At 38.0% G+C, this 27,394-nt stretch overlaps 1 protein-coding gene across 1 annotated transcript; it reads left to right on the forward strand.

Moving 5' to 3' along the window:
* The first annotated feature begins 68 nt into the window (after positions 1-68).
* TEX11 (testis expressed 11) lies at positions 69-27,394 on the forward strand. Its single transcript, XM_066334035.1, has 29 exons — positions 69-139; positions 231-418; positions 2,405-2,489; positions 3,709-3,788; positions 4,348-4,428; positions 4,511-4,630; positions 5,574-5,654; positions 7,819-7,904; positions 9,190-9,247; positions 10,011-10,106; positions 11,485-11,566; positions 13,214-13,292; positions 13,973-14,124; positions 14,885-14,970; positions 15,949-16,086; positions 16,374-16,476; positions 17,544-17,668; positions 18,428-18,513; positions 18,646-18,699; positions 19,136-19,176; positions 19,761-19,847; positions 20,853-20,923; positions 21,480-21,596; positions 22,691-22,763; positions 23,131-23,280; positions 24,278-24,386; positions 25,304-25,424; positions 25,790-25,954; positions 26,977-27,394. Exons 1-29 carry the CDS (start codon positions 109-111, stop codon positions 27,046-27,048), a joined length of 2,817 nt encoding a protein of 938 aa, XP_066190132.1. The 5' UTR covers positions 69-108; the 3' UTR covers positions 27,049-27,394.

Consider the following 27,394-nt stretch of genomic DNA (forward strand, 5'->3'; position numbering starts at 1 on the left):
GCGGGAGCCCGCCGGGAGCGCTGCGTCGGGGAGTGCGCAGGGTGCGCGGCGCAGGCGCAGTGCGGGGGCGCTGTTCCCGCCGTTCCGCGGCGCTCCCCGTGAGGGGCCATGGCCGGGTCGCGAGTGGCTGCCCTGGAAGGTGCCGCGGGTTCTCCCTCCTCCATCAGCGCCGCCACTGGCGGCTGGTGTTGGGCTGTGTGTCATGCCCCCGCTGTCCTCCTGTCTTACAGCGCTGGTGCGGGAGCTGCTGAGGGAAGAGGTGCCGACCCGCATTGCCGCCCTCACCGAGGAGCTGTTCCAGGCGGCGGGGAGCCTCTCTGAAGAGGATGGGAAGGTGGCGGAGGGAGAGCCCCCCGCTCCCAGCCCGTCTGGAGAAACGGGGGGTGCTTGTGCTTCACACCCCACAACCCTGGCCCAGGTTGGTGCAGCAGCTCCGTAAACACCAGCTGCTGCCTCCCACGCTTTGCAGTGAAGCTAAACGAGTAGCACTTCTTGTAATATAAAAAGAGTTAATTTTTTCGTCGTTTGTCCCAGTAGCGTGAAAGTCCAAAATAAAGTGGGGAAAGTAATTTTTAAAAGTCAATGTGAAATGATGATCCTGAATGTAGAAGTGTGTTTGTCATTGGCTCTGCTCTCATGAGACCTCACCTGGATGTGGTGTCCAGGTCTGGGGCCCCCAGCATCAGAAGGATGTGGACCTGCTGGAGGAAGCCAAGACGATGATTGAAGGGCTGGAGCACCTCTCCTGGGAAAGTCTGAGTTCAGCCAGGAGAGAAGGGTCTGAGGAGACCTTACTGCACCTTCCGTGCCTAAAGGTGTTCCAAGAGAGCTGGAGAAGGACTTCGCACAAGGGCTTCAAGTGACAGGAAAAGGGGAAATGGCTTTACATTGAAAGAAAGTTGATTTAGATTAGATATTAGTAAGATGCTCTAAGGGTGAGGAGGCCCTTGCATGGGCTGTCCAGAGGAGCTGTGGCTGCCCCATCCATGGGAGTGTTCAAGGCCAGGTTGGACAGGGCTTGGAGCAACCTGGGATAGTGAAAGGTGTCCCTGCCTGTGGCAGGGAGTTGGAACTGGGTGGTCTTTTAGGTCACTTCCAACCCAAACAATTTTATGATAATAATGGAAAAAAGTTACTGGTTACTGATGATGTAAAGATATTTATTATTTCAAATTATTAGTAGTATCTAGTTGTAGTTTCAAGTAAAAATGCAAACAGAGAGCACTGGTAGTGGATCAGAGGAGAGGTCCTTCTCATCCTGTCTGTGGATTCTCATAATGACAGCAGATAACACAAGGAAGAAGAAAATAAGCAAGCATGTAATTTTAACTGCCTGGTAAACAATATTACAGTACACAATATTATATTGGAGGTGCTAATTTTCAGTCCTTGTAAAAGTTTACCACGTGGTTGGTTATAATGTTTATATAGTTTTTCCTTCTGTTTATTTTTCATCGAGGAGTACTTAGAAAGTAGTACTTAAAACTACTTAAAATCCTTTTTCAAAGAGAAGTCTGGTACTACATGAATCTGAAATACAGAAAAAGACCAGCTGAGATACTGTCCAACTTCTTCCTTCAAGATTATGATTTTAAGAGACCTTTAATAAGTAGCAATCATCAGCTAAGGAACACTGCTTTTGGAATTCCTAAGTTTCCAACTAGGAGCAAGATAAGTTAGCAAGTGTTGTAACAGAAAGTGTCATTAGTACAGTGTGTGAATACAAGAGCATAAAAGTGGTATCCCTCAGTTCTTCCTGAATCAGTTGGCCTAAATTATTTTTGAGGAAAGGAGAAATAATTAATTTGTGATCTGGCCATTTCAATAAAAGGGGCTATGACCTCTCTCCTAGACAGGCAAGAGTGTATTTGTAGGCAAGATCTGTCATGAAAAGTAGAATAAAGTGATGGAAAATGCAGCCCCTCAGGGTGGGTTGCTAAAGCAGCTTACTGCCTTTGTGTAGTGCTGTATCTTTTTAACAAGAGTCAGTGGCCTTTGTTCTTTGTTTGCTAATATCAAAAGTTTCCCAGTGTAGGTATTTAAAGTAATTAAGCTACTTAGTGTTCTTTTTGATGTGCAAAAGAGGTGAATCCTTACTGCAGACAGTTCTCAAATGTGATAAGATTCTTAGAGTTCTTTTCCAACTCCTTCAGATTCTAGGTGAGGAAATGCTGTATGGTCCATTCAGCATGCCTGTTCTCAGGTCACTGTCCAGCATGTCCCTGTGGGATCCTGGGGCAGTTTTATGGAAAATTCACACCTTTGACTCTGGTGTAAAAAGGAGTAAACGTGTGGAGAGGCCATTCCTGTGAAACACACAAAACATGCTTCTTTTTCCAGTAGTAAATTTTAATGGGATCCACACCCTGGACAAAATTAAATTGAGTGGAATTCTCCTCTTTAGGTTGAAGAGAGTGCAGTCAGCTTGTGGAACTGGACTGTGACCAAACACATGGGTGCTGTTATCAGTGATGAGCAAAGAGCCAAACGTACGTACGTTCTGTACCTTCCTAAATGTGTTCTCTGTGCTGTAGCATGGAAATGAAACACTCTGCTGACAGGCACTTAAGTGGTGGTGTAGATTTGTTTGAGTCTTTGCAGACGTGGGCTAGAAAGAGAAAAATGTACTGGTGGGTTTGTATAAACAGTTCAAGAAGCAGCATCCTGATGTAATACTTACCTTCTTGTGACAGAGCATTCGTATCACTCCCTTTTCCATGCCAGAGCACCAGGAAAGAGGTGATGTGACCAAAGGAGGCTGTGATTTGCCTTTTGATACTCTGGTTCAGATAAAAAAATTGTATGGAAATAACACAGATGTAAATTTGAGACAGTTTTAGGCTGTTGGTCACTTAATTTATATAAGTAAGATTGTTTTTTTTAATGTAATTGTCTCATCTGTGTTTACATACAGAAACATTCTAAGATCTCTTTTCACTGACCTGCTTTGGCCAGTGCATAGCTGGTCCCAAAGAGGTGGGTAAGAGAACCCAGGGGCAGGAGCAGGGCTGGGGGAAAGCAGAAGTGAGCTTTTCATCTTTTCCCTCAGCATGTTCTTTCTGTGGTTCTGTGGGATTGCAGTGTCAGGCCTACATTCTTGTCTTGAGAGATTATAGTCAAAATTATGTATAATCATATAAATTATACCAGGTGAAGGGGAAGGGGTAAGCTGACACAATGTAGAGTGTTCTGTGTTCTCAGATCACAGCTGAAGGGCCAGGGAGAGGCTGTTTTAAGTACACTTAGTAGTGTCTCTTCCATCCCTGATGACCCTGGGGATGGGTCTAGGGAAGGCCTGAGAATATTTTTGCTTTTTACTTTGAAACTGTAAAGATCATAAAGCTTCATTTCTTTATTTTGCTGAAGGCTATTTTGAGGCTTTCAAGACATGTTACTGTAAGTACCTGAAATGTAATTAAGTCTTTGAATACTATGTATTTAACTTAAACTCTCTCTAAATTGTTTAATAGGTATTTTAATGAGAACATATATTTTTTTTTCTTACTGCCCGAAAAGTAATTTTAAACACCTTGGCTAAAATTCAGATTGCTTTGATTCCCGGAGCTTTCAGATTTTTCTGTCTTGTGATTTAAAATGCCAAACAGTCTTTCAGATATGGCATGGCCTGACTTTCTCTAAAAAAAAAAAAAAAAAAAAAAAGAAGTAGAGAAAAGGAAACTTTTGAATGCCTGCACTGTTTTCTTGCAGTGCGCTTTGTTGCTTGCAGACTGATTTGCCTTTGTGAGGGCAGCGATCCTCTGGAGGGAACTATTCGAAGACAGATTTTGGTAAGGCTAATTGTGGGTGAGTAATGAAATACAGTTGATCCCCCAGGGAAGTCTTCAAATCTTATTACATTTGTTTTGGGAAGGGAGTGAGATATACATCTAGTTCTGGAATGAGAGGTGGTGTTTTGGCAGGAGTATCGCTGACTCTCTCTTCTCATCACTTAAGGGAAGATAAGACTGATGATCCCATTCTTTCCCTTTTAAGAGGACAAAGTACATGCTAAAGTGGGACCTGTATCTTACAGGGATGCTTTGCTGAGCCACTGGAGTTAGGAGTGTCTGGACAGTGTGATTGGCATCACATTTTCTCAGGGTAAAATATGTTATGAACAGGACATTAATTTATATCAGTAGATTATAATATTGTCTAGCAGGCCGCCATAAGTCTCATGGTGCATCTGAGTGTTCAGGGCTTCATTCAGAAGTGAGAGTTGCTGGTGAGAAATTGCAGAGCTCAAATACCATTGTCCTGTGTTAGATAGGTGTGACAATGAGATGAGATCTTACATTGCCTTTCTTGAAAGCGACTGCATTTTCACAGAAGACTTACCTCCTTTAGATGTCTATGAAAACTGGGAAAGGATGGATAGATATTGGAAAAGCTGGTCTTGCAGATGGATTTCTAGAGAATGCCATTAATGTAAGTTCTTTCCTAGTTTGGATTTCCAACATACACACCTATGTGTAAGTTCCACGGGTGATGCCTGCACTTTGTTTTCCAGAGTATAGAAAAGCTGTATGCAAAGTTACGGAAGGGGAGTGAAGATGAAGCAGATATTCAAGCGCACAGGGCTGATGTGGAGAAGAGCCTTTTCAAAGTACTCTCTTACCAAGCTGAATCAGTATGTGTTCTCAGTTTTCCTTGTAAGTCACTGGAGATACAGAGGCAAACTCTGGCCCAGTTATTAGACACCTGAATGCTTGGCATTGAGGACTTGCTGAGAGATAGATTTCCTTCCCTTAGATGTGAGATAGCAGATCTCATGTTTGCATTCAGTATTGCAATCATTTGATGATTTTTAATTTCCCTCGTTTATCACAGTCATTCTTGCAGTGATGTTTATATCTTCCAGTTCAGATTTGTTGCTTTATGATTTGGCTATCATGGCCGTTGATAAAATAAACAGCTGCCTGTATGAATCATAAATGGGTCAGTTCCAACAGTGTCCTGTGCTTGACTGGAGAACAAGGCAAATAACTGTAATTTAAAGTATGTAATTTAGAAATTCTAAGTTTTGAGAGCAATTGTTTTGCCTGACAGAAGTGTCTGAGAACTTTATCGATCCTACAAAGTATTACAGACACACGAGTGCAAATACAAAGATTGTAATTTCCTGCATTTGTTGATCATACCTCTGACCTCAGTATCTAGAAGGGAAGTGCTCTCTCCAAAATTCTCAGGAGCTACCTTAAACAGGACAAAGACATGGCCTATATTTTTAATTAGATCATGGAGACAGAAGGAGAGGTGGTATAAATTTTGCTGAGCTGTTCAATCATTTTAACACGTGAATGATCTTGTCCCATGTCTCTGGCCTTTGCTCTGGCCTTTGCCATGTCTCTAGCCTCAGGACTGCAGTGATTTTCTGGATCTCCTTATCATCTGGCAATATAGAGAAATAAATACAATTATTAAAGCACTGTAAGGACAGATACCTAATCCCAAACTTAGCTTTACTGCATGCAAAAAAACACGAGTCCTATTTTAAAGAAGAAGGTTTTTAGTGAATTTTAAAGACCAGTTGCACACTAACAGTTTGTTGGCATGCTCTGCTGCTTTCTCAGGCAGTTGCTCAAGGGGATTTTCAGAAAGCAGTGATGTGTGTGCAGCGCTGCAAAGATATATTGATGAAATTGCCAAAAGAAGTAAGTGAAATCTTCCCTTCTTTATCATTCCAAACTTTGAGAACCTACTTTCCTCTCTATATGTTAAGGGATGACATATGCCATATAAAATTTTGAAAACTGTTCTGAACTGAAGATCTCTTCTGCAGTTGGTTTCTTAGAGATTTTGTTACTAAAAATTTTGCATGGAAACAGCAGAGTTTTTTTCCAAGTGCATTTTTTATTGCTTCTCTTAGATTGGAATTTGAAAAAGAATGATAAACTCTTTCTAAACAATGAGAAGACAAATCAGTAAGCAAGGCAAAAAGATTTCTAAATTGAATATGCTACCTGCTCTCTGCAGAACCAGTTGCATTTTACATCTTGATCTTGTATATTGCATCTTGTACATGTGAACATTTATCTGGGGACAGATGGGACAAGAGAAGAGTATCACTACCACCAGTACTAATCTTCATCTTCATGAAACTGTAGAGCTAGAAATGGAGGCTTCCTATTGCACTAAACTCTGGTAGTTCTTGTCTCACAGAGAAAGCAAACTACCATATGCAGATTAGCTTTTTGTTTGCAAAGATAAAAGTCTATTATAGTTATATCAGAATAAACTTCCTGACATTTATTTTCATTTGCTTACATGTTTCCCCAGTGTTTAGGAAACATCTTGTTCCTGTCTCTGGTATGGGTAATAAAATTCAAAGGGGTAAATGCCAATTCTTAAAGAAAAATATGGGAAATATGGTTGGAATTTATTTGTGGTTTTAACCAATTAAACTCCAACTGATTTTACATTGCTTTTTGTAATCTGCAGGCCTTGTTCAAGTGCATCTGAGTGACTAAGTTGCAGGGGTCTAGCTTTGATTTGAATCATAAGAACAGAACTTCTTGCTGTTGAAAATGTTCACTGGGATCTTTGCATTCCTGTTCCTCATTTAATTCTAAATTAATTTCATTCTTTCCGCTTGAACTCCTTCTTTAAATAATATTAAATTTCTTGTGATGAAAACTCTTCACAAACCAGGAGCACTGATGCAGACAAGGTAAAGCTTTCTGATCATGAGAGAGTGATACAATTTACTTCTGATTTAAAGAATGGTATTTAAAAAACAAGGAAAATGGAAAGATCTAGTGATTGCTGAGTGAATCCAAAACCTTTGGACTGCTGGGTAGCTCTCAATCCTAAACTCTTCCAGGCTCCCATTGTACCAGAGAATCCCTGGAGAGTATCACAGGGAGACTGTTGTGTTGAGTGATACCAGAGATCAGCTGGAGAGGATTGTGGTCATGGATAGTCTATGAACCAATGCTCAGTACAGGAAACCTTCTCTCCTGGAAAGAAAACATTCACAAATGAACCTGTGAAAAATAAGGTTTCACATCTGAAAGTGTTTTTGTGTTCATGCTTATACCTAGTCTGTGCTTTTGCCTCTGAATTGCAGAACAAAAAAATTTGAAGCAAGATGTTGTGTTACCCTTCTCATTTTTGTCTGAGAATTTGAAATCTGCAGTCCCTTGCAAAAAGCTTCATTTTTATTTGTGAAAAAAAGATACTGCCGAGGCAAAATGGATGTAAATATTGGCAGCCTGCTAGCATGAATAACAACTTTTTTGTCTCTTCTTTGGATTGATGTGACAGCTGCAAATCATTTCAAAGGAAAGGCAAGTTGTTATGAACAGATGTCAGAGCTGACTGATAAAGCTCTGAATAACCAAGCATTCAAAAGCAGTTTTCTTCTAAAACTTGTAATCCTTTTTTAACCCCAAAGAGAAATGCTGGGAAGAAGCCTGCCATGAAACAGGGAGAGTCATCCTCACTTAATTATGTAAAACTTTTTTGTTATTTAAAAAAAGAGGTTATAGTATTACAGATTTTCCTCTCAAATTTTATTTTTTATTGCTTAATTTACACAGTTCTAGTGCTTTCAATGTGATTTATTGAGGAAATCCGTGTTCCTTGTGTGTTTCAAAAATCCTGCTGTTTTATCATTAACTTGGACTGGTTAATGATACTTTCCCACACAATTAATGATTCCATTTTAATCATTAGTACCCCTTGCAAAAGACCAGAAGTGGTAATAGTGGACATTTCTTGAAAGTAAAATGCATTTTAAAGAACCTGACACTGGAGTGCCTTGGATCTAATGATGTTTTACAAGAACATTATAGAAGCAGGACTCTTTTATTGCAGACCTGTTACCTGTCAATCCTCTGTTACAATTTTGGAGTGGAAACCTACGAAAGGAAGAGATATGAACAAAGCTCCTTCTGGCTCAGGTAACGCAAAAATCAAATAAACAATCCCCTGCTTTTGAGATGTAAAAACGTGTGTGAAGGGAAAGTAGAGGCCTCATGAAAAAGGTGAGAATACAAGATTTTCGCTGAACCAAATTATCTGAGCAGATACTTGTACACTATTGTGTAAAATGTTTGTCTGTTTTCCCTCGTGGATTTTCATGCCATTAGAATGAAAGACGTCTTCCGGTGGTTCTTGCCAATTCTCTCCCTTGCACTTCCTGCAAAGAGATTAGTTTTCTGAAGAGTCCTTGACTGTTGAAAGGCACAAACATCAAGGTGAAAAAGGAATGGGTAGGATACAAATAACTGCTGTGGTATTATTAAGAGTGAGGAAATGTGGGCTATCAGGAAGAGTATCCTCATGCCATGGTCACAGCCTCAGTGCAGAAAATTTGTGATTTATGTCTTCTTGTTCTTTTAAATAGTTAGAAGAAAATGAAGAGCAACCGATCAAATTCAAAATCGTTGTGGTCATATATGTTGTCAAAAAGGATTTGTAGAAATGCTCAGAATTAGTTGCAGCTGGTGCTTTGGAGATTATTTTATATTTTATTCTTCTGGAAAATTAAATACTGGGTCCTGATGACAAAATCTGAGGAGGAAATAAAGCTTTGCAGAGTGCAGATAATAATCTGGAGAAGAAGTGTGGCTCCATCTAGTGGGTTAATATTTCCTTGGTCTGAGAGTATATTAGATTAGAAAACAAGAGCCCAGTTACTGTTTTTCTTTCTAACAGTCCTTCAGTCACAGCATTTGCAATCAAATCTAGTTTTGTGAAATTACCTCTGTGTTTTCTCTGGGGTGGCTCTTTGTTCTGCCATTTAACTTTTAGAAGAAGAATGAAGAATCACAAGTTACATGATTCTGTCTTTGCTATTGATGTGCTGTGGTCTAGACACCAGTCATATATAGATTATGTGTATTACCATATTATATGTCAGGTGAGAATGGAAACACCTGCTTTGTCAAAATCTCTGTGATTAAAGTGGATAAAACCTACTAAAATGTTTGAATAGAAGATGTTACAGAATGTTCTGCAACTGGCTGAAGAAAGTGATTAAGTAAAATCTTTAATGTAAGGGTAGAAAGAACCCAAAATTTTCTGTTCTCTAGTAAAAGTGACTACTGAGATTAGTTTGTGTGATTTATGTGGTTTTTAACTCCTTAGGAAGCAGGAAAGGATAGGAATTTTGCACATATCAGAAGACTAACTGAATTTATCTCTGTTATCCTGTTAATTTTACCTTTTGTTTATAATTGATAGCCAGAGTTATGACATCGGGAAGATGGACATGAAATATTCTATTGGCAAAGAAATGCAGGTAAGAAATAGAGACATTTCTATTTACAAATAGGAGGATTTTGTTAAACTGACTCCAGTGTATTATCTGCCTATTCTGTGCAAACCTGCCCAGTGATGTCTTGGTCTCCTTTTTAGTAGTCTGCTGTGAAGTTTGGCAGAGTTTCAAGTTCAGTTGTTATGAGCATCAGTCGCTGATGAGCGCCCTTAAATCACATTTGATTCTGCTAGTTCACAGAAATCAAAGTGAAGAAAGTCAGGCTGAAGTAGATGCTGAAAGGCCATCTCTTCCATTCCTCTTTCAATACATCATCAGTTGAGCTGTGTCATTTGTGATAGACGTTTCTCTGTCTCATTCAGATGTCAGTTTATTCTTTTACTTCTGACTGCGGATATGAAGATTTTAATCTCTTCCTCATTATGTAAATAATTTATCTATTTGAAGTCCATCATCCTGTAGGTCTTGGTCCTGCCTTTTTGTTTGTTTATTTTCCTCTGTGAAGTGTGTACCTCCTGTTATTTCAATTGCTTTTATTATTTTTTCCCAGTTATCTGATTTTCCTTGCAACCCTTCTGTTTTTCTCTGGAGTCTAGTTGATTTGCGTCCTCTGTGTACTGCATTTCTTCAAGACTGGATATGTTTCAGAAATGAGAAATCACTTTATATGTCTGATACCAGGCAGGAATTTTTTTGACTCAAAGAGCTTTTATTTTTCATGACCTTAGAATTTAAGCCTTTTGTGTTCATATATATGTTCTTATGTGGCCATTTTGTTTGTTCCCAGGCTAAAGTGCTGCGATTGTTAGCCACGACCTATTTTGAGTGGGATTGCAGTCAGTACCTGGACAAGGCATTGAAAGCCATAAGCCTGGCAAATCAGGTAGTGATTTTTTTTCTCTATTTAAAGATTGCAATAGATGAAACTCAGGCATTTACTGACATGATAATATAGACCACATTAATCACCGGTGTGTCATCCTTGACGACAGATTGAGGTGTGTTAACTTTATGTTTCCATGCTCCTATGGATGTTTTGGTGTTCCCAGCTTTATTATTATTATTGTAGAGAAATACTTTTTTGCATGTAGAAGTAGAGCTGTTCTCCTGCCTTCTGTGTGTTAATAGTAAGGCCCTCTGATGATGGTGTGACTAAAATTTCTCAGATGTGTGAGTTGATACAGGCAGGCAGCTGGAACAACCACAAACCCACAACTAAAGCACAGAGTAAAATAATTTCCATTACCTCATTGTCTGGGGGATCCCCAAAGCAACACTGCAAGGAGACCTGAAAAATGAGGTGTATAAACATACCAGCTACCCTGAAGGAAATTCATGTATCTCTAAGCAGCCATTACAGTAAGGCCTCTTGATCCTTTACATATTCTGTTTCCCACAGAGACTTGAATTAATTTTGTGCTTTTATCTATTCAGGTCAGTGTGGAATAAATAAAATCTGAAAAATTCCTATTTTTCTTTGATTGATCATTTAAAAATTTTTTATTTTCTGTTTCCTACAAAACAAATTTTAAGTATGAACTTTTTTTTTTTTAAATGGCAGCTGATGTTCAGTTTCTGCATGCTGCCTGAATTTACAGACAGATCATAATGTGTATGCTCATGAGATCAGCATCAAAGGCAGTGTGTTTTAGTAATGCAAAGAATGTGCCACTACAGTATCTAAGCCTTTTATCTTCTTTTATTGTTTACTTTTGCAAAGCTTTTTGAGGCAGAAAGTGTTTTTATCATAATTTTTGATAATATACATTTTGATATTGTGTGAGGATATGAAAAACTAGAAAAAAAATGTTGATTCTAGAACCTGAAATATGCACTGTTCTAGTGAGGGCTTTAGTTTGCAGTCCTCATTATTTCCAATTGCTCCCACTGTTGTTGCCCACTGAATTTCTTCTTTTTATAAACTACTTTGAATCTGCTTGTATTAATTCTAGATTATCCAGCCAATTCACACATGAAAAAGCAGGAAATGTTTCTATCATTCAGTAATGTTCAGCTTCTATTTAAAAGTATCAAAAATGGGCAGTGTATTTTTTCTTACATAAAGATGCACATTGCATTTAGGAAGAAATTATTGCATAAGTTGCCTACCACTTGCTTAAGTGATTAAAATGAAACCAAAGATTACAGTGGGGAGTATGTGATTCCTTAGTATTTGCCTGTGTTATGAACGTGCTGTACTCTCACAGGATTTGTGTTCTACAAATAGCTGTCCAAGTAATGTATTGCTTTTCATTGTGCAGGAGAATTTGCATCCAGCAGGGTTTTTTTTGAAAGTTAAAATTCTTCTTAAAAGTGGAGCATCAGATGAAGATATCAACTCAGGTATCACAGCTCTCCATTACTCCATATCCAAGGACACTGTCTGTGTCATACACAGAGAAACAGTCTTGTGTTTTTGGCAGAATCTGCATTAGCTAAATGTCCTTTTGGGCTTGAAGTGTGAGACATAGTACTCAGTGTTCACAGAGAAGATATCCAGATGCTAATTTAAATAGCTTTGCTGCAGATGGGGAAGGGGGAGGACTCTGAAGGCTGTTAGAATGAAGAGAGTGAAAATATAGCAATGTAAAGCAACAGTTTGTTTAGACATATGCATAAGGGTAAAGGTGCATTGACTTACACAGCACAGAAGAAAGGCTGGTGAAGCATTGCTGTTTTCTGGGTGGGATTTTGCAGATTTTGACCAGGAAACATCATGTGCTGATCAGTGTGTTCTTATAAACCTGTGTTAATTAAGTCACATAATCTCTTTTCTCCTTATTCCTTATTTATTACTTGAACAGAACTGATTCTGCTATGGAATGAGAGGATAAGAAAGTTTTTGGGGAGACTTTAATATAGAAAGGGTAATTAATGTGTCAGAGAATTTTTTTTCATAAATAATGAAATCTTAAAGAAGAGAGGCTTTGTCGTGGTTGGAAAGCATGAGAAATGTAATGAATAATTGGAGAAATGTAGGATGTGATGAGGAATTTCTTTCAGAGAGCTGAGGGTTTTGAATGCTGTCAGACTAGCAGAAATGGTAACTCCAAATTGCTCCTGGGGAATTTCAGCCAGATTTCAAGCAGCCAATTATTTGAAACTTACAGTTTCAAATAAACATACAATAGCTGACTTGTGTTCTTCAGTTAGAATTGTGAAATCATAGAGTTGCCTATCAAAACACACTCGACTGTTATTTAGTAATACTAAGCCTCCAGTCAATTTTTCAAGCAAGTTTATAAATGAGTAGATGTCTCTTTTCTTTATGGCAGGCAGAAGAGTGTTGTGTCCATGTTCTGCAACTTCTCTGTCTTTTGAGTGAGGATTCCTGATGAATTTTAGGCATTTCACAAAAATCTTGTTGTGCAGTTGTATCAGCTGCCTAAGAAATGTTTTTTTTTTTAAACTACTGTTCCAATCATGTCCCTGTGTATTCCTTCTCTGGTCTCATCCAAGCTACAAGTGTATTTTCAGCACAGAGTAACAATTTGAAAACTTTACCTTAGTGGTGTAAAACTGATACCTGCTTATCAGCACCAGTCAATCCAACAGTTGATGCTAAGGGCATTATTCTGAAGTGGTTCCCATTGCAATGTGATACCACACAGCCTGAGCACTAACCTCAGTGTCAGGTTGTTCCTGCTGGGTAAGGATGAGACATTTTGATAGAAGGCAAAAAATTTGTTCTACTAAAGCCTGTGCTGTTCCTGTTTAAAGAGACAGAGACCTGAAATTCCACAGCTGTCAGTCTGTCACCTTTCTGTAGTACTGCATTAACCAGACAGTGAAAGGAAAGTCAAAACACACTAGATATTATTCTTCCATTGTTGTAGATTTGTTACAGGCTTGCTGCTGTTTTTTGATTCTTATTTTTTTTTTAAAGTTTTGTTTCTGTCTTTCCAAAAAGCTGTAAGAGGTAAGTGGTAAATTGAGCAATTAAGTGTCTAAGTTGATTATATAATCTCAAGTGCTTTGTGTTCTGTCTAGCTCTTGCAGAATTCGCACAACTTGAGATGTCTTTAGACTTTTGTTTGAATACTGCCAAACTGCTGCTGGAGCATGGAAGGTATGAAAGCATCTCTAAGTGGGGTGAACACAATGTTTGGAGTTTTTGGGTGTTTCTTTATAAGCAAAGAACGTCTATTATACAATAAGGCTTTATTTTAAATAAAAGCTCATGGAGGTAAGGTAAAAGCTTTTGAGAGGGAGCCTGTCCTTTATAGCAAGGGGGTAGTGATTATGGCAGCAACAGAACAGGGTGTGAAGTAACTGTAGTGGCAATTTGCAGTGCTGTAGATGTACTTTGGAATGATTAAGATTCCTTTTGTAGTTTTAATATATGTCTGGAATCATCAGACTGACATCTTTCTTCTAACTAACCATCAGAATGACTTCAGAGCCCTAGAATCATTCTTGGGAAAAACAGCAGAAGGATAATAAGTTACTGCAAAATAGATTGAGGCATGAAATTTTACCCTGTTAAGTGCTCTATCATGATTATGTATCTATATGCTTGTATCTTGATGCAAATGTGAAGAATAAACACTTATGAATACAGTGGAAGAAGCCTGTGGTAAGAGGAAGCTGCCATTGAATAGATGAACTGTAAAAAATTCATACCTTGATTCATTCTGTCGGTGTGATTGAATGACAAACACGCTGGATCGTGTGAATATGTTAATCTCTAGAATGGAAAATTAACAGCTCTTCTGGTGCAGCCTCTTAAAAATGCATCTCTGTGAATAGGGAATCAGTTGGTTTTGATTTTCTGAAATCTCTTCCTGAACGATTTGAATCTTCACCTGACCTTGGAAAAATTACCCTGCTCCACATCGAGTTCCTGTTGCAGAATAAGAGGGAGCTGCTCGCTAAGGAAAAGATAGAAGAAGTTATTATAGGTCTGTATCCATCTTTTACTGCTGTTTACTGAAAGCTGGATGTAGTTGGCTAAGGTCTTGCATTCTAATTTTCACTTTTTTTGCTTATTCTCATTTTTCTTTCTCTGTGTCTGTTTTCCATTATGTTGCTTTTACTTGGCAGCTCTCAACTTCCATATTGAACAACTGTCACGATCAAGCTCAGGGTTAAATTCATTTGCTGGAGCAATTCCTCCTTCACAGTGTAAACTTTGTGTGACTGATACATGTGGGATCAGAAACATTAATCAGGAGTTCTGTGTAATGTTAATACTTTGTCCATCCAGCCCAATTTATTTTTGTTTGGCAGTATAACATAGGTTGTATATCCTTGTTTGAGCAGCTGGATAACAGTTTGTTTTTCAGGTCTGTTGCACCTATAGCACTGTAGTACTTCTTGACTGTCAGATCTGCTGTAAAACAAATCCTATTTCATGCTATATCTAGCTAAGAGGAAGAGCTACATTTATATTGTTCGAGCATGAAAATATTTTTCTCTTACCCACCGGGTTGTTTTGTTTTTTTGGTTTTTTTTGTTTTGCTTGGTTGATTGGTTGGTTTGGTGTTTGTTTTTTTTTGTTTGTTTTTTTTTTTTTCATAAACAGGATATAAAACACTGGCTCCTAGCTCAAACTATTGCTGTGTCCCTGTTTTTTGTTGCAGGCTGTAGAATAGTTCTTAGATGCTTCTCAGTGTGCTTTGTAAAGTTCTTTTAAAGTGATGATTTGCAGTATCTTTTCAGGTCATTATTCTGGAAAACAGCTGTTGCCTGAAGCCTTGAATCAGCTGCACATCATCTTGTGGGACAGAGCTGCCAAACATTATGAGGTTTGGGACCAAATAGTAGTGTTCTTATTTATATCAGTGAAAATGAATTTTTTTTTTCTGACCTCTTTGATATGTCTATTTTTGGTTAGACTGCAAACTGTTACTAAGAGCCTTGTTCCAGCTGGCACTAGTTTTATTTTCATCCATCTGGGTGCTGTTTTCAATTACAAAATCAAGCTTCAGGTAGCCTCATCTTAAGGTTTGTGCATGGGAACAGTTAATACAAGAATTCCTGCTCCAGCTGGTTCTTATATGGCCATGGGGCCTGAAGGGGTTTGTCCAAGAGTAGTCAAAGAACTGGCTGGTGTCACTGTGAGGCTTCTCAATGATTTTTGAATGGTCTTGGGAATTTGGTATGGTCCTAGTTGTCTGCAAGCTGGCAAAAGTTATCCCAGTTTTCAAGAAGGGCAAGGAGGACAGTCCTGGAAACTACAGGCCTGTCAGTCTCACTTCAGTGTCTGGTAAAATTATGGAGAGTTATTGAAAAATACCTGAAGGACAATGCAGTCATTTGTCACAGCCAGCACTAGTCCATGAGGGGGAAATCCTGCTTGTCAGACTTGATTTCCTTTTAGGACAAGGTCATCCACCTTGTTGATCAGCGAGGCCAGTTGATGTCATCTCTTTGGATTTCTGTAAAGCTTTGCATACTGTCTCTCACAGTGTCTAGACAAATATCAGGGCTGGGCACTCACCAACTGTATGAAATCTAACAAAGGAAAGTGCTGGATTCTGCACCTGGAACAACCTGGAGGTTGCACTAGATTACACTTGATTGTCTAAATCTTTCATTAAAAAACAAAACAAAACAAAACAAAACAACAACAACAACAACAACAAAAACAAAAAACAAAAAAACCCCACAAACAAACAAACAAACAAAAAAACACCACCACAAGACTGGGAAGACATAAGCAGTTTAATCACCCAAATACGGCCATGTTTTCTTGGGTTTTATTTTATTTCTGTATTTTCTAGGACAAAAACTATACTGAAGCCCTTCACTGGTACAATTATTCTGTCAGCTTCTATACACCTGGGCAGATAGATCAGAACTTGGCTAAGCTGCAGAGGAACATGGCTTCTTGCTATCTTCATCTGAAACAAGTTGACAAGGTATGTTTAATACATATGTAGACATACTTGTGTCTTTATTTGCATGGCTTTTATTTTTGAGGAATTGGCTCTTTCATTTCTGGTCAGCCTTTGGTGCTGTCTTCTGATTTCATCACTTTTGTTTCAAGGGCAGATGTTGCCCTGTCAAATATCTTGAGTTATTCTATAAATATCAACCATGTAACCATGAACATTTTGTGTATCTTTTTATTTCTTTTCTGTTGCAAATTATATACTAATTTCAAGGTAATGTTGTACTGATTTCCTTTAATCTCTTCTGTGAATAGGCTAAGGAGGCAGTTAAACAAGCAGAGAGGTGTGATCCAAACAGCATCTTTACTAAATTCAGTGTCTATAAGATAGCAGTGATGGAGAATGATACTGATAAAGGTACAACTTGAAAGTTAAAGGGTCCTCTACAAGGAGAAGTGGCAAATATATTAAAAAATACTAAGCAGCTTTGAACTGTTCATCTTGAGAAAGACAGAGTAGAGAGTAGCTAGAAGAAGATCCCTAAAGTAATAGAAAATGTCAGGCTGTAGATTTTAAATATTTTTAAGTTGTAAAAGTGGGATTTTTTTTTTTTCACTGTGTATAAGGGCCAGAGTCCATTGCTATATTTGATTTTGTTTGGAGGGGGCCTCTGGCTAGGGAGGATAATCCTCCCATGGGCAGAAGCTGTAGTACCATCCCAGGGTGAGAATCACTCTATGCTTTTTAATATGCATATACAATTTGAACCTTAAGGGAACCGTTATTGCTGCTCTTAATTTCTCTGGACAGATGGAGCCTGAAGTTACCAAAAAATAAATGAATTATTGAGATGACTTAAAGAATGTTGTATCTCTGTAGCCTCTTTCTTCTTTATAATGAGTTCTGCTGTTTCATATTTTAATGAGGACCTTAGCTCAAGTAATGAAAATTGAGAAATACAGTCTATAGTTACTTAGAATACAGAGTAATGTGCAGAGCTTGTTTTCCAATGAGTTCTCTGCCATTTAATTATTCTCTATACAACTTTTATTGACAGCATAATTTGCTCACATAATATAGAGTGGGAATCACAGCACAGTGTGAACATAAAAGCAGTGGCACCCTTAGCATAAGCCAAGATGTGGGAGCTTGGAATGCTGCCCAGACAATGTATTAGAGAAAGTCTTCTGTCGTTGGTAACAAACAGTTACTTAGAAGAACAAAATTAAGTATGTGAGATGAGTATCATTTGTATGGCATCTTTGTTTCCTTAGATTGGTAGCTTGGAAAGCTTTTTGGCACCTCCCTAGGAAGAAATGCATATTTGTGGAGAAGTGCTGGTATGGTCAGGTTTTCTTGTCTTGGCTTTTCATTAAAAAAAAAAAAAAAAATTACAGCCTTTCATAAATCGTTAAAACAGTAGAACTTTCCACCTTCCAATTGCTTGTATAAAAATGTTATTTTTTTACCTCTGTCTCTTTTAGCTATGGAAGCAGTTATTGAAATAGGGAAGCTAGCAGAAAAGCCATCAGAACATGAAGACAAGCTGAGAGTGGATAAAAATACAGGCAGCAACCTCTTGAGTTTAGCTGCCCAAATTGCTTTAGAGGTAGAGCAGATTATATTGTCTTTCCTTTGCTTTATTGATATAAGTAGGACAGCTGTAACCTCTTTAACCTGGCCTAGTTTTAATATTTCTCTGTATTTCATGGATTTCTTAGTATTTCATGCTTCCACAACAAAGGTCTCACTCAAATGTGTTGTGTAATCCAAAGTAGAAATTATTTTAGTGTAGAAAAGAGCGGTGTCTTTTAAAATTTCAACAGAAAAAAATAAAGAATTCTGAGTTATAAATGTTGGCATCTGGATATTACATTGTGTACTTCTGTAAAATTCTCCTTAGCAGTCATGTCTTCTGCCTCTAGGATTTGATCTTGGATGTGAAAGGGGTGTATAAAATACACATAAATCCATGATGAAAGTCCTTTGTCCCTCCTGTTTGCCTCTTTCTTGGCGGCCTGAGCGTTGTCTGAACTGGCTGATTGCATTATCAGGGCTTTGTTCCCAGCCCTGTGAGGCATGAAAGCCTTACCAACCTGTGTTAGTCCTGCTCTTGCCACAGGCTCTTTGTGCAGGGAATCATATGATCTCTCCTTAGAGCTCTCTCTGCACTCTCAGGCAATTCTGTGCATAGTCCTTTGTTCATTTTCCTGCTACTGGACTGCACAGGCTTGGAATATGTGGCTGCTTTGGGGTTTGTTTTTGTTCAGGGTTTTTGTGGTTGTTGTTTTGGGTTTGGGTTTTTTTTTTTTTTTTGTGGTAACTGAGGTAGTGCAATATATACAAAACATGTTTTAATTCTTTTCAGAATGACCAACAAATTGTGGCTATCAAAGCTTTGGAGTATTTATCCGAACATTTACAAGACTGCCAACAATTATTTGCAGCCTTAAAGTAAGAATTCAATATACTTACAAGGAGAAGCATAAGGAAAAAAAGTGGGATCTTTTCAGGAAAATCAGGGCAAAGTACACCATTGAAAAAAAAAAATCTTGTTTTTTCATTGCTTGCTTTTCTCATATTTAGATGTTTGGTCCGCCTCATGTTATCAAAAGTCATGGCAGAAAATGCAGAGAAAAGGTGGGTTTGTTTGAAAAACAGTTTTCTTATGGTGGATATGTTGTTCAAATTGTGTAGTGTTTTCTTTCTGGGGCTTTTTTTCTTGCAGAGTAATGAAGAGAGTATTTTTTATGCTAGTAAAAGTCCACCTAGATGATTTCCTAATGACCTAATGACATCACATAGGAACATATTTTCAACTTGTATAAACTTTTCTTTATATATTTACTCTTTGCCTTCTTCTTTTATTAACATGTATGCCTGCCAGGTATTTTTAATGGATGTTGTGAGCTAAGCAATCTCTGTAACTTTGACTCTAGTGGGATGTATTTCCAAAGTTCTGAGTAGGAAGAGTGGGAAAATCCATAACTGGGAAAATATACTGCAACATAAATAATATGTTCTGTTGAAAAAATATAAATCCATTTTTTAAAACTAAATTTTTTCTGCATTCTAGAGATGAAGATATCAACTCAATACTGACTTACTTGAACTTGGGTATGGTTTTGTTTTATTTGCATTTTCTGGAGTTCTTCCATATGTGAACATTTTATGATTAGATTCATACCAATTAAATAATTAGATTCCTTATTTCAGTCCAAGCTCTCAACTTCCCAGTGAAATCAATGAAAACTAAAGCTGGAGATTCAATAGTATTGTGAAGTTGGATCTTAGTGCCACAGATTTTTGCTATCAAAAACTTGCAGTACTGCTGAAGAGATTTAAGAGCAGAATTAAATCAATAAAAGGTTCCTAGAAGAAAAGCCTCAAACTTATAATTAAATTTAAGCCCCCTTCTTGTGAAATTACATACAACTCATTTGCATTAAGCTTCAGTGTCAGTAAACTTAGAAGAGCAGTGCTTGTTGGCATCTTCTCTAAAGTGCTGTTTGAGGCACCTTTTGCTGTTTTTTATAGGACTTTCTGAAAAATACTGGATTTAAGTTGTGAGAATAGTCTTCATCAGGAATTACACAGGCCTTTTGCAAAGCTTTGTTTTGTAGTGTAGGGATTAGACTTGGAAATGTTTTTATTCTGCATTAAAAGTGGTACTTTTGTATTGAATTATCTGTTTTCTGCAGCTCACAAGAAACTTGCTGAATCTTTCACAGAAGAGACATTTACGGGGGACATGAGGATCCTCGAAGCTCACTGGTTTAGAAAAGTTGGTAGGTTACTCTCAAAATCTAAACTGAATCTCCTCTGTCTTTATTGGTCCTTTAAATCAGCAGCCCTGGAGTTTGCCTTGAACCAGAGACTGAAATCCAAACAGCAAATATTACCACAGATAAAGTGGTTTCTAGTGGGAAATGCAGCTCCCTTGGGGCTGCATTTGCTGTCTATAAATGAAAATATAAGCATAAGGTAACAAGCTGAACCAATTTTTCAGATTCTTGCTTCTGTCAGAGCATACAGGAGAGAAAACAGTTGCAATCAGTATCAGGAGACATCTTCTGCACACATCCTCACAGTGTAACCAATAAAGTAGCTCCAATAAAGTAGCAAAGGAGAGGGAGAAGCAGCAGAGGTCGCATACAGTGACATGAGCATGAATGGAATCATGACCTTTCCAAGGCAGCATTCTCACTCACAGGATAAACAATTCAGAGACTACAAAAAGCCATGTCCTATAGAATAAATTAATGTGAAAGTTGCTGTAGAATCTAGACATTTAATTGGGTCAAGATCTCATACATAAATAATTTGATTGCCTTCAGATGCTCATCCATTTATTAGTCAGAATTATGTGCTTAATTGCCATGTACTTGACCTTGCTGAGGTAAAATGAGGGAATGGTTCAAGATGTGGGCTTTTTCCTTTTTCTTTTTTTGTTTGTCTTGGGAATACTGTTCAATGCTTCCACTCATGTCCTAGCTTTGTTAACTAATGTAAGAAAATCCTGTTCCCAGTTCATGTTATTGTTGGCAGGGTGTGTGCTAGAATGGGTTCTTGGTTGTGGTGAAATTATCAAGGCAAAATTTGAAAGCATGAATTAGCTATTTTAACAAATCACTAGTAACAGTATTTCTTGCTGGTGTTAAATGAGCTGTAGATGACATATTGGTTCAGAAATAGAATTGTAAGATGTGAACTGCTTATTGCTAGAGATTCAATGGGCACACATGTAGCACTGCAGATTTTTATTCTAGTCTCTATTTTTATGTCTTTGTTAGCTTGGAACTTAGCTGTACAGTTCAAGGACATCCCTGAAAAGATGAGGGATTTTTTTGTGCTGTCTTTCAAGGTATTTACTCTTGCTAATAGTGTTTCTAATTGAGGGATATTTTCATCTGTCTAGCTCTTGTAGAGCTCACATCCATGGTTTGGTATCTCCATGGAGACATGCTTGTGTGCTCTGAAGATGGAGCATTTTTGTCACAAGGAGGTTGACTTGTAATATAAAATGCATGCATTATTGTCATACTTTACATTCCATTTCTTTAGAATGCAATAAACTCAAGTCTTCAATGAAAAATTTCTAATATAAATTGGTTCTGATGTTTGTAAACTGTATCATTAATACAAACATGTTAAGTACTTGAGTCCTAATCTTTATGCAGGACTTCTACCAACACTGTCAGTTTGTATGTGCTTTCAGAGAGGGAACTGCAACTCTGCTTTACACTTTATATTTAATAACCCTTTTGTGTAATTGTACAAGTAAAATTACAATATGAATATATACTACTCATGACTGATTCCTGCAAGTGTCATAGAGGAGGGTCAGCAATCATCTGTTCACAAGCAAATTGCTTTATATGGGTAAAAGTCTCATTACCTTTTCCTATTTTTGGTGTCAGTTTTCCCAGTTTTGTCCCTCTGACAAAGCAGTTCTAGTTGCTCAGAAGACATGCCTGTTAATGGCAGCTGCAGTTGATCTGGAAATGGGGAGACAACAAGTAACACCTTCAGAGCAGGTAGGACAAAGCCTGTGAACTATTTCTGAATATACCAGTGTGGCTTTTTTTTTTTCCTTTTGATTTTGAAGTTGTTATAAATGAGTGTGCTGCTTAATTTTCAATTAAAAAAAAAAAAAAACTCCAAACAAAATTAAATGTAGCAACAAGTTTAATGTGAGCAGCTTGTAAGTTACTATAATTTGCTAATAGCATTGGTTCTAAATAATAATACAAAAGCAATTTTATACCATGGGATACATTCCTGTGGGGTACGGAGCAGGACTTGGTCTCCTGTACAAATAAGATGTTCTAAAATTAACTTTTTTATAAAGTCCTAATTTTTTCACTCAGAACAGGATATTGAGAATGTAAGCAAGGGAATATTTCATAGTTCCTTGGAATTGATGCACCTTCTCAGATGATTGTAAATGCAGGATTTCTGTGTATTTGTTCAGTGTGCTTGAATGGATTTGTGTCAATAAAGGGTCATGGCAGTATCTTCTGAGAGGAATTTAATTCAATAAGATATATATTGTAAGGAGTCTGCTGCTAAATGTGGGTTAGTCAGAAAGACAATTTCTGCTGTTGCTAAAAGTAGTTACCACTGTGGTGGTGATAAAACTCACTTTTTTTTAAAATTTTTATTTTGTTCTGCATACATCTGTTCATGAGAAGAGGAAGAGGGCATTGTGCTTACTGTAGTAAGAAGATTATGGAGAACACAGAGGTTGTGAAGGAAGTACAGGGGTCTGGTGTAGAGTGATTGTAAAAAATGCTGTGGAGGACAATGTACAGCAACTTGTGTTGAGGCATTTAGTGGTTTGTCAGTCTCAATAGCACTATTTTAGCTCACTGGGAGCTAAAACAGTTATATCCCTTAGGAACATGGATGGTTCTTTCTGGGCCAATGAAATGTTCAGTGTGAAGTGGCATTTTCTGAGATGAAGAGGTCTTTGAAAAAGAGAAAACAAACCCCAAAACCCCAATAACTGGTATAGGTAATTTACTAACTAGGCTGATGCTTAATTTTTTTTTCTAGTTAGTTCTGACATAATTATTCCTTTTGCTTTTAAAACTGTGACAAAAATAACTTACTTAATTTTCTAAAATAGACAGAGCTTTTTAGTGAGGCCCTTCAACATCTTCAGACATGCAAGGAGGTATGGAAGCTGCTGAAATTAACAGGTAAGCCACAACGTGTGCATTTTCAGCACATGTAACTCTTAGTCACAATATTAATGAAGAATACAGAGCATGTGGTATTGTTGTCTCAGATGGAGGTTGTTGGAGTAGGTAGATGACAGTATGATAGAAGCTGAGCTGGTGAGTGACTGTTAGCAGATGCATGGTTCACTTTTTTTTGGTAGGATATTGGTAGAAAAATTCCATTATGTATTCCTTGAATGGCAAATTCCACTCGCTCTGCTCTGCTGTTAAGTCTGAGTACCTTGATGGTTTTCCTGTCCTTTGGAAGCAAAAATTACCTTATAGTACACCCTGTGGCTTTGAGGAAATTCAGCATTACATACAAGCAATCCTGTCTCTTTTGTAGGAGATTTTGCTAAAGACCCAACAGACACGTTGTTGCTGCTTTATGAATTTGAAGCAAGATCCAAACTGAATGATCCAACACTTCACAATCTTATGGAGTCAGTTTGGGAGCAACCACAAATAGAGATCAAGACACTTGAAATTATTGCATGTAAGGACTTTTATAGATCTGCAAGTCACAAAAAAACCCCTTACATTTCTCTTTTCTGTTCTTTTGAGGTGACCAGGATTTTCATGTATTGTACAACATACCGAAAATGGATCTAACCATATATATTTTGTCCTGAAGCAAAGATGCTTAGGATCTCAGCAACATTAGGAGAACTGTGTTTTGAAATGACAGATGACATGGATGATGAACCAGAAAGTTGTGATATCTTTCTATTTCTAGACCCTGAGGCACTCTTACACACTTGTGAACCTGGAGAGGGTTTTTCAGCTAAACTTTTACATGCTCCAAACTGGCAAAGACCAGAGAATGACCCTCACTGATTCATGCCCCAGAACAGAAATTTTGGGCTGTGGACTTTAAGCCACTAAGACAACATTAAGTTTCAACTTAAAAGTTTTTTGTAGTCAGTTTGTAAATAGCACTTCTCTACACTGTGCCATAGTTTCATCACAAACTCCTAGTCATGAAAACATGCTTGAGAATCTAGAGCAGGATCCAAGAAAAATGAGAAGCATTTAGAACTACAAGTCTTTGGAGGGTGTCATGTAGGATTGTATAAACACCTTCTGTTCTCCTTGCCCTGAGGGAATTACACTCCAGCACCTGGAGACACCATTCTGAAATCTTGCTTGTGCTTAAGGTTTCCATCTGGATTTTTGTGTTCATTGAGACAAACAGAACTCTTTAGACAGTGCCTCTCCACCAGAATTTTTCTGTATTACTGCACTGGAGGTAAACAGCAGTGAATTATGAAACTTTCTGTGCTTTTGCCTTGTTGTCCTCATTGATGATGTGCTTAGTAAGAGAGAGGGAGAGAAGCACCAGCCTGTGACTGGCCCATTAAGCAGATCTCTTTTCAGTTGTTTTTCACAGGGGACCTGGCAACATGCTATGGTTTATTTTAGTGACCTATGAGATTGAAGTCTGACTTCAGTAATTTATCTTTTATTCTTCTCTATTTTCTTTTACTTTGAAGCATTAGCAATGGAACCTCCAGCTCAGTATCCTGCACTGTGTAAGAAAGCTCTCAAGAGTGCACTAAACCTTCACAGAAAGCAAGCTGTCATTGATGCTGTGAAATTTAGGTTAGTGTTATCACATAGCTTTGCCATGAGCCTGTGACTGGAAATGCTGACAGGGAATAAAGCCTGCAATTTGAAAAAAAAAAAAAAAAAAAAAAAAGTGGCTTTTACTTTATATGCAAGGTTCCACTTCTTGCTGGCCAGCCAATGAAGGATGGCTGCCTAACATGTTTTAACTCCAGTTCATTTACTTGGTATATTTTCTGGTACAGTCCTGTTTCAAATAAATTAATCTATTTAGGAAGGAAAATGAAAACTGGATCCAGAAGAGGTCTCTGGTTGTTTCTTGTGAGGAAGGTGTTAATTTCAAATGTTACTCTGCAGGAGTGAGCTGGGTATTTCAAAGACAATGAAGAGAAATTGAGGGTTGAGAAGAAAGCTATGAGTTGTAAGGTAGTGATGCCACATAGGACATATGTGATTTATTTAGCATATTTATGTGCTACTTATCCTTTCCAAGTTCCTTGAAATAAGCACTCGGCAAAGGCAACAGTTGATATTGCCTTTCTCACTTCACACTGAGAAAGACAGAGCTGTTTTCAGAACCCTGTGTTTGTTACTGATTTTCTGAGGATGCTGTCTGTGTAGCTCTTGTTGGTGAAGTTAGAAAAGGTACTTTTTTTTGCTGTCATGTGTAGCACCCTAGGAAATACTGTGATTTTCCTTCTGTGTTACTGTAGAGACCAGCAATGAAAATAATTAAGTACTAATTGCTCTTGACTTGTTTTTTGGTAGTTTGTATGAATAAGATCTGATAGTACAAAAATGCATATTTCTACTTCAAGAATATGAGTGTAGTAAGCACCAAGGTGGACATGTCTGGCAATCACAGAGATGTAGCTCAGTGTGCTCCTGGTACTAAAATCTGTTTGTGCACAGGGTGTTCAATGTTTCCTCTTTTGCTCTCTTTCAATCCTCAGCAAATGCTTACACAGTTTGATTAACATTTCCTTGCCTACTGGACTGACAGACTTGGATACCTGTGTGCTGCAGGAGGTGTGGGACTACTTTGAAGATGCTCTGAGTGTAGTCAGCAGCACAGTAAGTTGAACAGGAAACCACAAGATTGGAAAATGATCCTGAGCAAGTTTGAAAAAAATTCTTGTTAAACTGAGAATCATTAGTAGAATGAACATTGATTGCATAGTGTTACATGTGGAGCTGCTAGGACTTATTCAGTAAAAGACACACTGAAATTACCTCAAAAGAAATGTCTCTTGGATATTTAGGACTACATTACCATTTTCCTTGGATTTTGTAAGGGCTTTTTCTCCCTTTGCTTAGGAGGAAAAAAACCCAACTGTTTTCTTACTCTAAAATTAAATTCTAGCACACTCTTGGCTTGTCAGTTTTGAAGTGAAGATTCTATTTTCTGATGAGGTGCTGCTGCTTGTTTGCTACCTCAGGATGCTTACCCAGAGACAGAGATCCTTTGGTTGATGACAAGAGCCTGGAATACAGGAATATTTCAGTATACTGTTGGTAAATACAAGGAAGCTGAGCAATGGTGTGGATTGGGAATGCGTTTCCTCAATCACTTGGGATCCCTGAAGAAAAGCTATGAAGGCCATGTAAGTGTACACAGGGGGATTGAGGAGATGGGATTGGATGTCTGGCCTGAATTTGAGATGTGGATCTGGGTGAAGAGACCACTGCTGATGATCTTTAGAGTTTCAGGAGAATCATGGTATCTAAATATTTTGAGGGAGCCTAAAAGATTTTTTCAAAGTGATGCCAGAAAAGTTTTGATAGATAATAGAGAGAATAATGTAGCATTCTTTTACTGAAGGATGATGTAAATAGGTGACTGGAAATAAACTTCTGACTGTTTGTGGCCATGGGAGAAACTTGTACCTTTGCCTGCTTTAACTAAAGTCAAGGTGCTGTACCAGTTTACTTAGATCAGTTGTTATATGAACACTTTCAAGCTTGGTTCCTAGTATAATCTAATGTCTTAAAAATAGGGTTTAAGATGGTGTGAAGAAAATCACTGAAGCTCATCTTCTCAGGTGTAGCTCAGCCACTTCCTATGAGGGAGAAATCTCCAGGCTAGCACCTTTGTAGGTGACACTTTGCAATGACATTTCTTTGGAAAGAAAGAAGCAAGCTTCTTTCTACAGCTTTTGGCTGCTGCTGCTGTTTAGATTGCAGTGCAGAGCCCAGTGCAGCCTGGCTGGTGTCACCATTCATTCTCTTGTGTACAAGCTGAGCAATCAAGGGGTTGGCTGTAACTCTTACACCATTTTAAATGCACCAGTTAAGACAATAAGAGCTGACAAGAAAAAGTCTTTCCTACCCTCACCATCAACTCCCAACATCTGATTTGGTGAAAAGGTTTATGTACTGACACAAGACTCAGATATAAAATATGCTTTATGACTGTAAATAAAACCACTTTTGTTAGGTTGCACTGATCTTTTTTTTCTAAACCATTATATTTAAACCTATGCCAAGAATCTTTATGTAAGTTTGAAATTTTAGGTTTAAAAGCTGGTGGTAGTCTCCCATTCCCTTGGTTCTCTTCTTTGTCACTTAGTTGAATGATACATTTTTATCCATTCGTGTTGTCAACTGTGGTGCTCATATTCTCCAGATGGTTGGCCTTTACAGTGAGGTTCTGGACAAGCTGGACAGAGCAAAAGGATTTATTCCCAATGAAGAATAATGACAGCCACAACTACAAAAAAAGGAAAGCAGTCTCCCTTGGAAACGTTGTGCTGAGTAAGAGGCTGTTAGCTCTGTGAAGGCACAGGGCCACGGGGGCAATGGAAAAGAAACCAGGATCTCCTTCTTATTGACAAAGAAGTTCTATACTTTTTAGGAAGTGTTTATTCAGTAAATGTAATTGTTTTCCTCTAGGGAATAATTTTCATTCTCTGGAGCTATTTAACTGTTAGAAATAAATATTTAACTTTTATATGAGATGCCTCTGCTGTTGTGTAACAGGTTGTTTTAAATATCTGGTTTTAGTAGCAAATGGCAACGAGCATGATAAAAATCTTTAAAAAGTA

This window comes from Sylvia atricapilla, chromosome 21, assembly GCF_009819655.1.
Source record: "Sylvia atricapilla isolate bSylAtr1 chromosome 21, bSylAtr1.pri, whole genome shotgun sequence".
Taxonomy (NCBI): domain Eukaryota; kingdom Metazoa; phylum Chordata; class Aves; order Passeriformes; family Sylviidae; genus Sylvia; species Sylvia atricapilla.

Excerpts from the sequence above, each read along its gene's own strand:
- TEX11 (XM_066334035.1), top strand. The coding sequence starts at position 109 with ATGGCCGGGTCGCGAGTGGCTGCCCTGGAAG. Across the intron at positions 10,107-11,484 it reads CCATAAGCCTGGCAAATCAG|GAGAATTTGCATCCAGCAGG; the intron begins GTAGTGATTTTT and ends TTCATTGTGCAG. Across the intron at positions 17,669-18,427 it reads CTGCCCAAATTGCTTTAGAG|AATGACCAACAAATTGTGGC; the intron begins GTAGAGCAGATT and ends AATTCTTTTCAG.